General features: G+C 50.4%; 7 protein-coding genes across 7 annotated transcripts; 4 read left to right on the top strand and 3 right to left on the bottom strand.

The window, feature by feature from the left end:
* Nucleotides 1-292: 292 nt before the first annotated feature.
* Nucleotides 293-704, top strand: N7533_005340 (uncharacterized protein; the record flags this gene model as incomplete). The annotated part of the gene is made up of 3 exons (XM_057101990.1): nucleotides 293-323; nucleotides 443-640; nucleotides 664-704. 3 exons carry the CDS (start codon nucleotides 293-295, stop codon nucleotides 702-704), a joined length of 270 nt encoding a protein of 89 aa, XP_056961620.1.
* A 543-nt stretch (nucleotides 705-1,247) lies between these two features.
* Nucleotides 1,248-3,584, bottom strand: N7533_005339 (putative chromatin remodeling complex subunit (Rsc9); the record flags this gene model as incomplete). Its single annotated transcript, XM_057101989.1, has 3 exons — nucleotides 1,248-3,103; nucleotides 3,161-3,496; nucleotides 3,548-3,584. 3 exons carry the CDS (start codon nucleotides 3,582-3,584, stop codon nucleotides 1,248-1,250), a joined length of 2,229 nt encoding a protein of 742 aa, XP_056961619.1.
* Nucleotides 3,585-3,892: 308 nt separating this feature from the next.
* N7533_005338 (uncharacterized protein) lies at nucleotides 3,893-4,129 on the bottom strand (the record flags this gene model as incomplete). Its single annotated transcript, XM_057101988.1, has 1 exon — nucleotides 3,893-4,129. One exon carries the CDS (start codon nucleotides 4,127-4,129, stop codon nucleotides 3,893-3,895), a length of 237 nt encoding a protein of 78 aa, XP_056961618.1.
* A 182-nt stretch (nucleotides 4,130-4,311) lies between these two features.
* On the top strand, nucleotides 4,312-5,862 carry N7533_005337 (uncharacterized protein; the record flags this gene model as incomplete). Its single annotated transcript, XM_057101987.1, has 4 exons — nucleotides 4,312-4,530; nucleotides 4,612-4,737; nucleotides 4,799-5,051; nucleotides 5,102-5,862. 4 exons carry the CDS (start codon nucleotides 4,312-4,314, stop codon nucleotides 5,860-5,862), a joined length of 1,359 nt encoding a protein of 452 aa, XP_056961617.1.
* Nucleotides 5,863-6,473: 611 nt separating this feature from the next.
* N7533_005336 (putative C6 finger domain protein) lies at nucleotides 6,474-9,096 on the bottom strand (the record flags this gene model as incomplete). Its single annotated transcript, XM_057101986.1, has 4 exons — nucleotides 6,474-7,366; nucleotides 7,424-8,454; nucleotides 8,512-8,624; nucleotides 8,692-9,096. The coding sequence occupies 4 exons, from the start codon at nucleotides 9,094-9,096 to the stop codon at nucleotides 6,474-6,476; spliced, it is 2,442 nt and encodes an 813-aa protein (XP_056961616.1).
* Nucleotides 9,097-9,882: 786 nt separating this feature from the next.
* N7533_005335 (uncharacterized protein) lies at nucleotides 9,883-10,807 on the top strand (the record flags this gene model as incomplete). Its single annotated transcript, XM_057101985.1, has 2 exons — nucleotides 9,883-10,241; nucleotides 10,309-10,807. The coding sequence occupies 2 exons, from the start codon at nucleotides 9,883-9,885 to the stop codon at nucleotides 10,805-10,807; spliced, it is 858 nt and encodes a 285-aa protein (XP_056961615.1).
* Nucleotides 10,808-13,286: 2,479 nt separating this feature from the next.
* Nucleotides 13,287-14,897, top strand: N7533_005334 (copper fist DNA-binding domain-containing protein; the record flags this gene model as incomplete). The annotated part of the gene is made up of 2 exons (XM_057101984.1): nucleotides 13,287-13,397; nucleotides 13,477-14,897. Exons 1-2 carry the CDS (start codon nucleotides 13,322-13,324, stop codon nucleotides 14,895-14,897), a joined length of 1,497 nt encoding a protein of 498 aa, XP_056961614.1. The 5' UTR covers nucleotides 13,287-13,321.
* Between the last annotated feature and the right edge of the window lie 1,361 nt (nucleotides 14,898-16,258).

Raw genomic sequence — 16,258 nt, 5'->3', positions numbered from 1 at the left:
AGTTTGAAGTTACGATGTGTCGGGGCTTTGAGTCGCTTCCAGGGGTAATCTTGGAGAGGTACCTAGGTATTTTGGGCCTTGTGAGAATGGAAAGCCGCATGGAAAGCCATAGGCAAAGCCGTACTCAAATCTTGAATTGACCACGAGGTCATTTACCTGTAACCAACACCACATGATATTTAACCAAGGACATCGTCAAAAGCTTTGCCAAGTCATGCGAAGTGGATCTGTTAAATGTTTTCGGTGTTCTTGGGTGTTTCGACCAGCTCGGTCCAGCTAGTCCTTGGTCATCATGCTCAAAGACATCACGTCTCTCTACCCCGGTGGGTTGCCTACTTCGGAAAGTCGATGGATGGTGTAATTCCTGACCCTTCCTCCAGGGCTGAGCTTCAGGAACGTGTTCAGAACTCGTGTTGAAGTTCAAAATCTCTCTATTCTCAAGGAATTTCCCTGCCTATTGTCAATGTCTTTGTCTCTGTCGATGCTTCTGCTTCCACGTCTACCTCTACTTCTAACCGTGTCTTCCGCCCGCATGAAGCCAAGGTCGCTGAGCTCTTTGCTAAGCAGGATTCAGTCGAGGCAAGGCTGATTGTTGTGATGAATGGCTTTGATGGGCTGACCACCCACGAAGCTGCTAATGGTATGTTATCTCTCAGGAACCAGACGACGACGATGCAGAAGCAGACCGTGAAGACAGTGGTTGATTGCTATCAATGTTTTATATCAGAGATTATCAGTCCTGTAGTATCTGACGGGAGAGAAAAAAAAATTGAACTAGATTGTTGGGCTTTATGCACCCAGTTACTTTGCCCCTACTCCATCCCTATGGTACACGAATCATCGTTGAGACGTAAAACACAAACAAAGCAGGCAACACCGAGAAAGGAAGTGAATCACAAGCAAAGGACAAGAATTCAGACTCTAATTTCCTCAGCCAGACGCCAAAACACATGGAAACAGAAAATCGAAAACCGCCGACCCCGGATCCCACAGCAAAGAACTCCGCTATACTTTTCGCGTATAAGACCACTCACTCTCGGCCTATCATTTCGGCCAATGAGTGTTGTTGAAGAAAATATGACACCACCAGGGAGAATGCCCGTCGGAACCCCCTCCTGGTGAGATAGCCCCAAAAGGACAGGCTTAAGGGGAAAGGGTATTAGTCGTACAAAAGACGGAAAATTGGGCTCCAGGCGAAAAAGAAATCCAGGGCATGAAGATGAAACAGATGATAGAACAGAAGGAGATCAATAGTCAACTTCCTTTTCCATGACCATAATCAACTCCGTCAGCTCCTTGCGTAGAGAACGGTTGCGGTCCCAGACCTCCACGATCTTGGCACGTTGGCTGACGAAGCAAGCCTTCTTCCAGGAGACATTCCCATATTTCAAAGCTTCCCGGTTTGGAAGGCCGCGAGCGATGTTGCGCAAGACTAGGGCTGCCTTGTATGCAACTCCAATGGGCTCGTGCTTCTCGTTGATCGGGGTGTCCATATAGTACCACTTGCGGACTATTCGCTCCTGGAGAATAGGACGCTTGGTGCTTGGGGGTTCCGCATCAGCAGGTCTATCCTCAGGCAGATGAGAGATAATATGACCCGCAACCAAGGAAGTATTGGCACTGGGCCCAGAGACTCGGAATCGTGTGCAGTTATCCCATTGACAACCATGGATGGGGGTTTCAGCAGCTTCCATTTTGAACTTCCCGGGTGTTTCGGTGGCCTGCAGCTTCATGTGCTCGCCGAAGATGTGGTTTCGAAGGTCGGCGGGGGAGACAAATGCACGTTGACACATCTTCGATGGCTTTGAGTTGTCTGCCCACCTGCAGTAGAGATATGGGAAACCGTCGAACGTATAGGCGGTTTCCAACGGCCGAATACCCTTGATAATAAATTTTGTGGCGGTCCCGGGGCCATTAATGACTTGGGCCTGTGCATTCGTAAAGGTATTGCTAACATTCTTAATGAATTCAGCTGCGGGAAGAACACCACTACCTGGAAGTTGAGGGTTGGCGAATCGGGTTTGGTAAGCTTGCCAGAGAGCAATTTGAGTAATTTCGCACTCGGCATCCTCGACAAAGCAGCAACGGAGCCACTGTGAGCTTCGCTCTGGTTCTGATAGCTCCATTAGCTTCTCCAGAAGCTCGTGTGGAACGCGGGGGATATCTGATGGCGGCGGTGCGACCTTCTCTTCTTGCAGAACGGTCTCCTTCTTTGTCGGCCTCGCTTCATATGTGAGTAGTGCGACCATACGAGGGACGAGGATGGTGGGGAAGTTGATCACATCCATGAGGGTTTCGATATTGTCAGGGCTTAGTGTGTATTGGTACCAGAAATCCAGCGCGCCGCTCAGTATGTCTCTGTCGAGATCCAAGAGGGTGTGATAGTACATCTGCTGGAGAGTGGGTTTGGACATATGATCGATGGCTCGGTTGACATCCCCATCCTCTAGCTCCGTGGAAAAATGAGTCAATGCCCAAAGAGCTCGAATGATGTGCGCCCGGTCCGGTGAATCCAAGAAGCTAACGAGGGAAACCCAGAGAGGGTCTTGAGCGTCCGTACGCATGTATTTTGTCACCTCTTCGGCGATATCTAGCGCGTCGTTCTTGATTTCAGTAAATCGAGGCTGGTTTGGTAAATTCATGAGAATGACCAGAAAGTCTCGTAAAAGGCCACTGGCATATCGAGAAACGTAGAACGCATTCTCTGCGAGAAGAACCATGTTGCGCAACACTAAAGTTGCCTCTCTCACGTTCCGAATCAGGTGGTTGAACTCGGAGGTCTCCAGCGTATCGGACGGCAGAGTGATCGGGATTTGTTGGATCTTTTCAAGGACAGTTCGCGTGCCATGCAACGAGTTGAGGACATTGACTCGGTCAGATGGCTTGAGAGGGTCATATTCAAATTCCCATTTGACACCCGTGCAAAGAAACGTGACGTCTAACGCCTTTTGCATAAGAGTTTCTGCGAGCAGTGGAAATCCCTCGAATTTAAACTTGTCCCATCTTTGGTTGGATATCTGGACCAGATGATATAATGCAAAGTCGACCTCATCCTGGATACCAGACTGCAGGCCGTAGTGAGCGCGCTTGTAAATGTGATCGGCTAAAAGGCAGTATTGTCAGTGGCAAGGCGATGGACAAAACAAGAGAGATAACTCACTTCGGGGAACTTCGAGGTACCGGAGGGGAAAGTAAGGATCATAGAAATCAGGGGCTTTGGCTGCTTTATTCCGGGAATCGTAAAGGCTCGCAAAGTGCCCCGGCCGGTTACCTGGGGTTGGAACTTCCCGCACAGACATCGGCATTTGCGCCTGGTTTTTCCCTTCCCAGCTATCGACTGCGAAATGTGCACTCTGCGGATTCGCTGCGGGATTCATGCTCATATGGGGAGACATTTGGGGCTGAGGAGATGTGAAGCTGTGGTGATGCGAACGGCGGGTCGGCGCTGTGTCGGGAATGAAAGGCTGGTTGACCTTAGGGGCCTGGCGCAGGCCCTCTGTATCATGTTAGCAGATGCCGCCTAGAGAATGTTTGTGGGGGTTCCTACGTCGCAGGGATGTTCTTTGAGGTGTTGTAGCAGACATCTGGAGGCTCTGCGGACGCGACAGCTGGACGTAGTGATTGTACAGTCACGGCGTGCAGAAGGGTTGCAATGTTTGCCCTTCTTTACCCCTTTGGCTAGTGTCGCTTTGTATCAAACACCAGTTGGATTGAATCTTCTTCAGGTGCCGTGGATTCGTGGGACGGCGCCGGTAGATAATTGACGCCCTTGGGTTGAACTAGGATTGTGAATCGAACAACCTGAAACCCAAATCGCAAGGTGAGGATTCGCAAAGTGAGTGCTTTCAGGCGGAGGGGGTATGGCGCAGGTCAAGGAGCCTAGATCGATTCGTCATGCGTAGAAGCGTTGGATGGCCTTGTTACCGTAGGGTGCGCAGGCGCGTTCAATAAGAAGGCTCAGAGGATGCGCGGGCGAAGATGAAGGTGAATGAAAAGATAGGGAGAGCGTATGATACCAGGCGACAGGATTGAAAGGGTGGATAATCGTCAATGCCTTATACGTGCCCTCAAGGGCTGAAGGAGCTGTGGCTTTGCGATCAACCAAACTGATCAGCCAAAGTCCGCGCATTTCGCCAGGGCGCGTTGATCGGAGTGGGTTGTTCCGGCCCCGGGCACACTCCCCTTTTGGGACTAGTGTTTGACACCCGATAATTCAGGTGTCACATGATCTATACCAGGAGTATCACGAGTATCTATCTATCTAAATTGTTTCACTCTCCAACTTCAACTCAATTCTGAAGAACAATTATCATGCAGCAACCAAAGTTTCGACAAGATCACCCTTCAGGAACTCGTCTATCGCTGGCTAAATTCTCATACACCACAACGCCGGTCGACCACCCCGGTCCTCTATCCTGGAGTCATATCAATGGCAATGGGGATCTTGTCTGTATCTTCGATAAATTTGCAGCTACCGGATCCGCTTCATCTAAAACTCTCATGAAAGTGATTAGAAATGATTATGTTCTGGTATTCTCAATTCCCCTCCATTCGAACATCATCACTCAAACCAATCGAGATGAAAGCTGACGGCGTATCGAACACAAATAGGAACAGCTTGACATCGCACGCCTCGTACAATCCAACTTGTCACAGAATGGCTCTGCGGCAAAATCCTCATTTGCTGTTGTGGTCAAATCACCTTGCCTGGCCGTGAAATACCCACAAAACGGGTCGGTGCGTATCAGATTGGCGCTCAATGAACAAAAGGAAGGACTAAACAGGCTAATTGACCCAGATTCGTCGATTCCAACTCAAGTTTCTCGCAGATCGAGATTTTTACACGGCGCTTTCACTGCTCAGTGAAATTGACTGCCCTATTACCGAAGGTAACGCAACAGCAGTGCAGCAGCCACCACGACGACTACCGTCCTCATCCTCATGGGCATCATTTCAGGCACCGACTATCATATGGAAGAATGGAAACACAGTAATGACCCCAGAAAGCAACGCTACTGGCCCTTTTCATGTAATGACCCAGGGACCAGCAGGTATAACCTCTACGCACGCCAGCTTCACTTTCTTGCGCTGACATTCTTAGCGCCCTATCCTCCATCGCCGTCGCCCTACACCACTCCAGGTATTATGGTACCCGCAGACCAAGAGTTGAGACCAACAAGACCCATGTCACACATGCCATCCGTTGATCACAGCATCGAGCTGGCACAGCAAGTAGTTCATACCGAGACAAGCTCACGGCCGTCTATAACACAAGGATACCATGACATCCAGGAGCTAAACCAGGTCCTCCCTCCAAAGAGAGACCTACCATTTCTCAAGCCCGGCACAAAGAGAAAGCGAACAGAATCCACAATTGAACAAGCTGCCGAAAAACCGAAATCCTCGAGGGTCAGTCAGCTCGCGAATCAGACGAACCGCAATACACTTGAGCGCAGTGATACTGTCATGTCGGATGCCTCGTCCCAATCACTGGTGGCGACACAACCATACCCAGACCCAGTGGAGCCAGTAAGCACCCAACCCTACTCCCAACCAGACAAGGAGAACCTGCCTCAGCCCCAGAGGCCAATCGAGCACATCGCCCCAACAATCTACACGGCGGTCGCAAGGGATAGTACTTTGAACGATATCCAAGTTCGGCGATCGCAATCACCGATGCAGCCTGGCGTTCCGCCTTCTGTTGAAAAACAACTTTCGGCTTATCTTTCTTCCCCTAATCCCGAACGTGTGGAGTTCCTGGAAAACTGGATGTGCGAGCTCATTAATGACGACAGTTTTATGACTTTGTGCCAGGATGTCGAGGCAACGTGGAGACGCTTTGCCTTTGGTATCAGGAAGTAGGATGTTGATTCTAAATTTTCCCCGGGCTTTTTTCAACCCTTCTCGTTCCTCAGATGTCACGGTTCATGTGTTGCAATTTCACTGTCCCATTATGCGCTGATATATTTATTTTTCAGGTGGGTTTCGATTCTTGATATTGAATTAGGGTACACCAGTCCCCCGCAAACTTGAAGGCTGCTTGAAATAGCATTATAATGCAGTTGACTATCAAACTTTACCCAGTAGGTGTGATACTACCTACCTAGGTACTTACTAGTTAGACGCTATATAGGTACTCCATAGTACTACTCTACCTAGGTACTAGTATTACTCACTCAATCAAGGGCTGGCATTCTTTGCGTCTCCGACCATGAATGTTTCAGGGGAAAAGCAAATATTATATTTCTTTCAATTGCAAACGACTGTCCGAAAACGAAGTAGAAAGTTAACAGAATGCGACAACATTGGAAAGAGAAGGATATATTTAATGGATTTGAGGCACATAAAAGAGACAGAGGTATTTCCTGCAAGAGGCCCGCAACTCCAAACAGAGATAACAGAATTATTGCGGCGCGGGTCATTAGAGAGCAAAAGGTAAGCAATGTCCAGGCCAAATGGTAGTAGTACAACATCTAACGGTTGCGGCGATAGATCAAGCCAGAGAAAACATTCAAGTATCCCTCTCTGGTAAGCATGGTGAAGTCAACAATCACGCGGCCAAGGCCACTCTGCGATTGCATGAGCTGCGGAGCAAGATTCGGCGACCCCTCGCCGTGCTCAGCGGAAAGTCCTGGCGGTGGGGTGGATGGTGCGTTCTGGGCCACGGAGCCTTCGGCACCAACGGCGAGATCGGCAAGATGCTGCAGTGAGCGTTGTTCGTTTGGTCCCATCGGTGGTTGCGAACCGGACCCTTGGCCGGAGACCTTTGCGATGGCGCCAATTGATTCCTGGAGCTGGGTCTCTTGCGACTTGATGCGACGCCACTCGAGGAAGACCCGGATCTTTGCGTCCCAGCTAGGCGTGCCGAAGATGTTCTCGAATTCGGTGCCTGAAGCGGCGCGCTTCGAGCGTCGGTCGAGGATCTCTTCGACTTTTTGCAAAGAGTCCCAACATTCGTTTGCGTATTCTGGAAGGACGGTGGCTTCGAGGAGGGTCATTGATGCGAGGGCCAAGCTGTGCAAGTCGAAGGGGGTTTGGAGCCGGTTCTGGTGGGCTGCTTTGTGCAACTCGTTGATGACTTCTTGGGCGCAATATATGATATCGTATGGGCTGTAGACGAATACATGGCGTTTAATCAATAAACGCACAGTCCAGTAGAGCTGAGATTGGAGGCTTTCGAACAGAGGGCGGGCAGTGCTGTTTTCGGGCAGCTCGTGGATCTTGAAAATGTCCTCCATATCCGAAAGGCGCTCAAGCGAGGCGACCAGATTGGCTCCGACCATACGGCCCAGTCCGGTATTTGTTTGGCAGACGTTAGGCTCGACAGTGGCCAATGTAACCATCTCGGAAAGGAATGTCGAATAAGCTAATGCGCAAATTAGTATTTGTTGTTTCATTGGACGCAAAGAACATTATAACTTACAAGCAATGCCTGTCGTAATTTGACCGACAACCCGTTCATCTTCACGACCGCCAATCTCCTGTCCACTAAGGACAGTCGCATCAGCCACACTGATTGCATACCATCGTGCCAAAATGATCAACGATACGTAAATACGTCTAGTGAGGTTGGCTTCTGAGTCAATATCGGGGTCTGAAGCACGTTTGCTCTTCAACTGGCCCTGACTCTTGGCCAGATCATACCCCAGTTTGCTAGCGGCCGACACCAGAGTGTGCTTTGGCGTGCTATCATTGCCCACCAAATTATCCGGGCCTCGTGTATCACAGTCCATGATCATCAACAACAAACTCTGAAGCCAGATCAAGTTCACAGGTGTCGAATGGACAATCAATGGTTGGCGAGTATGGAATAGAAGCAAGTCTTGTGCATGGTTAAATGAGGACACCCTATCAAAATTTCCCTCAACGCGGGATAGATCCGTACGTGTGACCGTATATAGTGCATGGCAGAAGATTTCTTGGGCTTCACGATGGCATTGGTGGAGAAGCTCCAGCGTGCGCTCTTTGGTATGTGGGAGAATTGGCAAGAGAGTGTGAACTTCTTGGTAGTAAACGTCGAGCGCAGTCTCGTCAAGAGTGACGGGGCTCATGTCTTCGTCTCCTTCATGTCGGGGTAGCTCGGTCATCTCAAGGCCAGTGGGCAGATCTTGCTCCGACCCAGTCGGGTTCCAGAACAGGTTGCCAGGCTTGGGCGCAGTGCCGGTAGCGACGGCAGGATTGTATGGGTCCGCCGTCGCATCTGCACCATCAAACGCATTCTGGGATCCGCGCGCATTGAATGAAGGCTGGGCGAATGAGGAGCTCGGTAGGCCCTCAAAAACGGAGTAGGTTCTCTTGCGATTGGCCGATCCTGTGTCCACAGGCGATGTGAAGTCCTGATAGCCTCTTCCGAGAGAAACTTCGTTCATGCCTTGGTAGGGGACATCTTGGACCATTCCAGGTTGCATCTGACTTTCGAGGGTATGGAGGCGTTCGGCGAGTTCCTTGATGTAGCTGCAAATGGGTTAGTTGAGATATCATCTTGTGGTCGTGTGCGCGGGTTGATCCTACCCTTTGCTAGGGCCGCGTTTCATCGGCACGCGACTGAACTGACAGACGACTCCCAAACGACGACAATTCGAACATGTTTCAAGGCCGGTTTCCGAGCTCGCGTCGCATCGCACCTGTGAGTGAGAAATCGGATTGTTAGTGAGTGGGTCACGCGTCGCGCGGCGAGTGTCTTTGACATACCTTTTTGCGCCGACATTCATCGCAGGCCCTCGAGATCTTGGATCGCTTGCGCGCGCTCTGCTCGCCATAGCTGAGGTCGTGGTTTGGATCCACGCCGACTTGCTGGCTGGGGGTGAACTGATGGAGCATGTGTTGATGGGCGTGTTGGTCCTCCGAAGTGGTACGTCCCATGTCGCCAGGATTGTTGGAGCTCAAAACCATGGACTGACCGTGGTGGACGCCATTTCCCGAGCCATCACCGAGGCCAGGACCAGATGTTTCGCGCGACAGTTCAGCGGATAAGAGCTCATCGGTCGTCAGCTGGCGGTTGCCGTAGTACTGCATCGCGCCCTGGGCCATCTGGGCACCATTGGGAGATGGGTAAGAGGGAGCGGAAGGTAAATCAGACTGCTCGCGGGAGTTCATTTTGTGAACAAAAGAACTCAAATAGCAGAAAAATTGATGTGATGGGGGAGGGTGGGCTTCCAGGGAGATGGAAGGATGTGGTGAGGATGCGAAGTGCCAGAGGCAAGGTTTTTTTTTCCTTCTCCAGACTAAACTAAGAAATTCGCGGGGGGAATTGATCGCAGGGGGCTAGCGCCGCCGCATTGAGCAACACCAACATTTTGCCATGAAGGGTTTATTTCGAATGGATTTACATTTACTACGGAGTCGATAGAGAGTACCTAAAGTTGGTATAGTTCATCTCGGAGCGGAGGACGGCCTTTCGTTTCTGCGTGTCCAGCGGATTAACACTATTTCCCGTCCGGTCTATCTAATATACCTTGGTATAGTATACAATATTTAATATTGAGTATATCTAGTACATACTAGGTAGGTGGTATTGGTTTTAGTATATCTGGTACACTCCAGTTACATTTTGGAATTGCCGAGAATCCCAGTGCTCGAGTCTGTTGGAATACTGACGCTCATGGGCATCTGGTGACCAACATTGACCTATTACTTTGACCACCGGGGCACTCCCTCCCCCCCTGGAAATAGACTATGCATGTGCCCGGTAAGATAGCAGGCCCCGGTATCATGGGTATTATGGGTACATTAGGTACTACTAGTATTTGTCAACTTGTAGTATTCTGCGTGAATCATCCACGCAAATTCAACTTGAAGGTGAATGTTGCCTTGTTTCCGTCTGGCACCTTTGCTCACATCTCCTCGCCTCATACTCTTTGCACTTACATCTCATTTCCCAAAATGTCAATGTTCGACAGAATCAGTGAGCCAGTGGAGGTGGAAGACATCATCATGGTCTTTCCGTCCAGAATCGAAGTCCAAGCAGCCGACATCTGGATCGTGCGATCTTGTCCAGATGGAAACCCACCATGTCCGCGAACAGATTCCATCATGGTCTCCGCGGGACTCTATGCCAGATCGACCACACGAGGTCGGTGGTGTTTGTTCGGGCCAGACGTAGACTACATCCCAGATGAGTTTGAGAACGAAGAGGACATTGAAAATCGAGAACTCTTCTCGCTCAAAGACGTCCTAGACCCCTTGGCCAGAATCCGTGGTCAATACGATAATATCCGAATCACCGTCAATCCCCATGGAAAGTGAGTTGAGCTGATCAGTCCGAACCGTTTCTCAAATACTACATAGCTAGTACTAACTTGCTCTCAGGGATGTGCTTCGAGATTACTTTTTGAGACTATGCCCTCTCTGCAACAATGAAACATGGAACCCCGAGGAAGAATGTCATGATGATATGTTTATCGGTCTTGTCACCACGAACGGTACCGTGATGGACCAGGCATGCCCGGTTTGTATGGGCTATGAGTTCGCCGAGGAGGATATGGGCTATGTGGAGGAGTTAGGGGAACTCAAGCATAAAGTTTGCGATGAGACAAACCCGAGGAAATACGAAAAGGGCAAAAAGAAGTTTCTTGACCTGGTGCGCGAGAGATACACATTGCAAAACAAGCGAAAGCGAGAAATGGGCCTCGAATTGTGGAATCTTGACGACCGAGTCCGACGGTACCGGCGGGGCTGGATTGAGGGCAAGGAGGCCCCAGCCAATTCTTCGACGGAAGAGGAAGATGAGGGCGAGGGAGGTGTTGACGAGGATAGTGTTGAGGACGAGGAGGAGGATGATGATGATGATGATGATGATGATGATTGATAAGGTGCAGGACTCGGAAGATAACGAGTACTACTGTAGCAGGGGATCTTACTCTTACTCTCCTAGCAAAAGGTTCGAACATATCATGATGTGACTAGGTATTACCTAGGTATAGGAATGAACAAAATCAAGGACAAGAATATATGACCCCAGTCCAAGTCCATTGCTAGATCGCATTACATGCATGGCATTCTCGACATGATCCTTGACGCGGTGAGACTAACTCAATTAGTCAAGTTCATACCGACGGGGTCCTTAATTAGAATTTACGATTTAGGTACTCCGTACTGTACTCCCTACCCGTATGCGATGGCCAACGCAGAGCCCGTACAGCAACAATACAGCGAACCCAGTTAAAATCGCCCCTCAGCCCACAGTCCAAAGAGTACGGTTTCGTAACCGGAATCCACACCCTTCGAGAATCTGATTGGCATGAGTTGCCCACAGTTGCATGCGCAGATCAGGGCCCACCCGCTGGCCGCCAAAAACCCTCTGCAGCCCGCCCGAAACAGGCACGAAGTGACGCCATCCGAACCGCCCTGAACCACGCTATGACATGCAGTACCGTATCGTTGCTGTACACCATTACTGTACATGTACTAAGTATGTACTCCGGTACATGCTTAGTACATGTCCCGCTGGCTTTGTCTGGTTTCGAGGGTCACAATCCGACACGAGAAAGATACGCTGAAGCATGCCTTCGGATCGGCCACGACACTGCGCCAAGCTCGAGAGACGCTGGTTGGATTTTGAGTGATCACCCTCCAGTGTGTGCGCCTTGCAGGGATCGTGGAAACTTCTTCGAACATCTGGTACCTGAAATTCCTCATTAGCGTGATCGGAATCCCCTGGCAGAACCAATGATGTTCACCCAATAATCCCCAAGCCATGGTCAACAACGAGAAGGGGGAAAAAAATTAATTCTGAAAACCCCGAAAAAACAAGCGCCTTGAGAACTGGAAGGATCCAAATATCAAATCAAAGGCTTGGAGGTGCGGCCCCAGATTTTACTAGCGAGATCCATTCATGGGTGGGGTTCGAGTTCGTGCGAAGCCCGTGCTCGGAGACTCCGCCGACTGAGGTCCCCCCCCAACGTTCTGTTCGTGGGAATTCTATCTGGCGGTCTGCTAGTCCATCACCGGTGGCACGGCAAGTTTTTTTCTCTCCCTTTTTTCCGCCATCTCCCGTCGTGTGAGCTGAATGATCTCCTCGTGGGAAGGCTGCAAGGCGACCATCGGGTGAATGGGGGGGATCGTGCAAGGCCGCCACGCAAGGCGGCTCCGATGATGTGAGACTGTACGGAGTACAGGTACATAGATACTGTACATATTCTCCTGCGTCTTGCAAGTTCCAAGCAACTTGAATTTGAAACCTTGGCACTTAATTATACCTGTGGACTATGACAGGTACCCGGAATGGATTGCCCTCGCGACCATGCCCTACTCCTAGTACTAACTATGGTTTCCAAGGTTCAAGTTGTGTCTCCTTTTTAGGCTTTATCAACTAGGTACTAGTTTCGCACAATGGATACCATCGGGAATCATGTCCCAAATAAACCCTAAGCAGAGCCATAATACAGAGTACAGAACAGAACAGAACCGCCTGGTGGGACCGCCACGTCCGAGGCTTCGACTACAGTGGATACTTAAGTACACGAAAGGGGGTTTGCAGTCCAGGTCGCAAAAGGAAAATGTACGTGTACTCCGTACTCCACAAACACTCTGGTTTCTAGGAACAATTGGGATTGGAGAACAATGCCAATACTGTATGTAGCAGAGGTAATGGCAATGACAATTGCTGTTACGTACACAGTGCACTGCCTGTGACTGCCTGTGAATGGCATATTACTAAATACACCCGATCAATACATGGTACGTGTAATAATACCGTAAATACGGTCACCCGTTCCTTGTGCCTCTCTACGGCAGACTGCAATCACCACCAGTGCAGTGAAAATCCCATGCCGTTACTTAACCCTCGCCCCATCTTCCTCCTCTTTTCTTCATGGCATAGGGTGTTCCTCAACTCTCTATATCGAACGCTTTCTATCTTGGCCGCCACTACCGGTACTTGGTGTCCTGTCTCACGGCCGGCGCCAAACGGTGCGTAGGCTTGGTCCCCCATTCCCCCCCCCCCCTCTCTCTCCTCTCCTCTCCTCTCTCCAAGCCTCACACTCGACTCTCTTGATACCCTTTGAATTTCTTCTTTTTGGATCTTCCAACTTGCGACCCGTGCGACAAAAAAAGAATCCCTCAGATACGACCTGTATACTGCTGGAACGGCGTTCTGTGAACCTCCGCGCATTGGGAAACCTTCACCTCAGATACCCTTTATACTTCCTTTCTGTTCTCAACCCGCCTCCCCTGCGCGGCTGATCTCTCGTCGATCCCGCCTTGACGGCATCGTGGTCCTTTTTACGACCAACACTTTCGACTTTGAATATTTAACTTTACACCCCCAATTATATCCAACCTTCGCGATTCATCGCATGTGTGCCTCGCAGTAACCACCGTGATGCTTATTGAAGGTGAGAAGTGGGCTTGTGAAGCTTGCGTCCGGGGTCACCGGGTCAGCAGCTGTCACCACAGTGGTACGTCAATTCCGCTCTTTTGACTCGTTCTTTTGTGACGATCCGATCATTTCTAAAACTCACATCTTCACTATAACAGACCGCCCTTTGACCCACATCAACAAAAAAGGCCGCCCAGTCTCTCAATGTACCCACTGCCGCGGCCTACGCAAGTCTCGGACAACCCACGTCAAATGCGAGTGCGGCGACCACAAGAAGAAGAAAACCGACTCGCCCGACTGCGCCTGCAGTCATGGCCAGCGCTGCTCCTGTGCGCTGAAGAAGGAACCTCATCTCGACACTGTACCGGAGACCGGCTTGCCCGTGCCTCATCCGTCGGTTCCTGCTGAACTCCCACGGAAGCCTCCCCTCACGTCAACAAAGTCCGAGTCAACCTTGACGATCTTCCGTGACGGTCACCATAAACCCGCCCATAAGCATAATGACATGGCCCACAAGTGCGGACTGCCATACACAATCCCACGGTCTCATACTATCCACCACCCGACCGATATGCCTCGTCGATCCGTGGACCACCTCCCCCTGACTACCCATTCGGCATTTATCCACGAGCCTCTAAGCCTGTCGATGGACCCTCGATCGCAGTCTCAACAGACCTCGCAGAACGGCTCTCCCGACAGTGCACCCGCTGCATCCACGGAAGATGTTTCCAGCACCACCCCTCTCGGCCCATCCTTCTTAGATAACTTTGCTGCCCTTGCTAGGCCGACCAATTCAATGGATCAAAAGCCCGCCGACAATGCCTCTAACTCAATATCTGCTCCCGCCAATATGGAAAAGTTCCCTCTGGAGCAAATCATCACCAGCGTGCCTCCCCCGCTCGATGTCTCGACATATACTACCTTCCCGACCACGACCACCAACTCTCCGATCGCCTGTATGGCATTCCAGGATCCTTACCACGACCCTTACTTCACTTCCCCCGACTCCGAGGTGCCTCAGGGATCGACCGGCATGGGTGCACCATCAGTTGATTGGTCAAGCTTCCCCTTGTACTCGGACGTTCCTGCTTCAACAAGCACGCAGACACCGTCCTATGCCAGTTTCGACTACAACTCATACCCCTCAGGATTGCCGCCACCGTCTTCCTCTGGCGACATTTCTGAAGTCGATGAGTTTGGACCTCTCCCCGGTCTCGGGCACACGGGCAACAATGACGTGCACGATCTGCACAGCGTTAGTGAGGCATCGGACATGGACCATCTCCGCATCAGCTCCGCTTCCTCATTGGTCGGACTCCCTCAAGCGCAGCTTCTCTCATCAAATGATCTCGCGTCGATCAACATCGATGATTTCCTCAAGTCGGCTAATGAGTCCACCGCCGCGCTCGAGCATCAGCTGCAAGCTAGCATGGGAATCGAGTCCAAGCCGGTCCCTGCGCAGGACATGTACAATCTCCCTACCTCGCAAGATCCGCTCCCCGTCTGGCCATCTAATCTCTTTGATAACTCCACTCCGCCCATGGACGAGGGCTACTTCCGCCAGTCCTGGGCGCAGTAGCCGCCGAAGTGTCATGTCGTTACCGTTCTTCTTTTCTCTCCTTCTCCTAATTCTTCTTTCTCCTCCCCCGGGGTCTCCGCTGTCTAGCGGCACCTTACCACCACCTCAACACCGTCTTTATATGACCTTGATGAGAGATGATGATAAATGCCTTGAATTTTTTTCCTGCTTTCTAGCCAGCCTAGATCTCTTCCATGATAGCATCAATCTAGAGAGGGGTTCCGTGTTCTGGGTTTTACAAGTGCACACACTCACTCAGTCACTTACGCAACAAACTGTATATGATCCTGATTGTACTTTGCTCCCTATGTGTTTCTTCCTTCGATTTCGCTCGATGTATAGACCAATGTGTTATTTACTTGTACAATCTTTGTCCAGCCCATACCGGAATATCACCATACTAGACACCCATCCATCTGACATGGTGATTCTGACTAGTCCCACTGCATATACCCACCAGCAAAATCCTGGTCTGATAAGCATCCACCTGACGCAAATCTGCATCCCCAACGCCCCCACCCCCAACCAGTCGCAAGGGCAAAGAAAGAAAAGAAAAAGCCCCCGTACGATCGATCGTCAACTAGCCTGTTCGTATGTCCCCTTCCCCAGCCACCCTACGTAGCCCCATGGGCACGAGCACTCTCGGCAAAAACATCCGAACCACAAAGAGGTAAGGCGTGGGCGTCAGCGTGGGCTGACATAGGTACTATCGAGTTATGGTTTCACAGACGCATGTGGCGGTGAGTATGCGCTGAATCCACCAAGCCAAGTTGGTGTCTCACCTCAGCTCAAAGCAGGTTTTGACATCGTGCAGTCGGCGAAAGGTTAACTCGATTGTGGCTGCAGAGCGTTACGGAAGATCGGTGTTTAGTACTAGTACCTTGTTTGAGGGGACGTACTATGATGCTAGTACTAGTATGATTCAAATAATGTAGCACTGTTGACAATTTGAATTAATTAATTGATATATCTAGTACTACTAACTACTCCGAGTTGGGACCTGATTCATACAGTCACAGTATACTCCGTTGATGACCGTATCACTAGTTTCTTCATATCCACGTCTCCCTAATGCCAGTGGAACTCACCACAATCGCCGCTTATGAAATATTCGATTCAAGTTCCGAAGCACTTTATTCTAAGTTGAGCCTGAAAGCTTTGCTAAACTCAGTCCTGACTAGAAGGCTGTCAGTTCACAGCGTGGAATACCAAACGTACACCCAATTCAAAGTAGCGGTGAGCACGAAAGACAAAGGAAACAATCATTGGCACAACTTCATCCTGCAAAAAATATCGACGCACAGCTAAGTTCAAGTTAAACCCAAGTACGGAGTACCAAAGCTCGTATCCAACGTCCACCG

The sequence above is a fragment of the Penicillium manginii genome (assembly GCF_028828005.1).
Source record: "Penicillium manginii strain IBT 31320 chromosome Unknown utg000004l:1.0-7231830.0:1.0-7236170.0, whole genome shotgun sequence".
In the NCBI taxonomy this organism is placed as follows: Eukaryota; Fungi; Ascomycota; class Eurotiomycetes; order Eurotiales; family Aspergillaceae; genus Penicillium; species Penicillium manginii.
The sequence above is the reverse complement of the archived record's forward strand: the minus strand, read 5'-3'. Positions and strand labels throughout refer to the sequence as shown.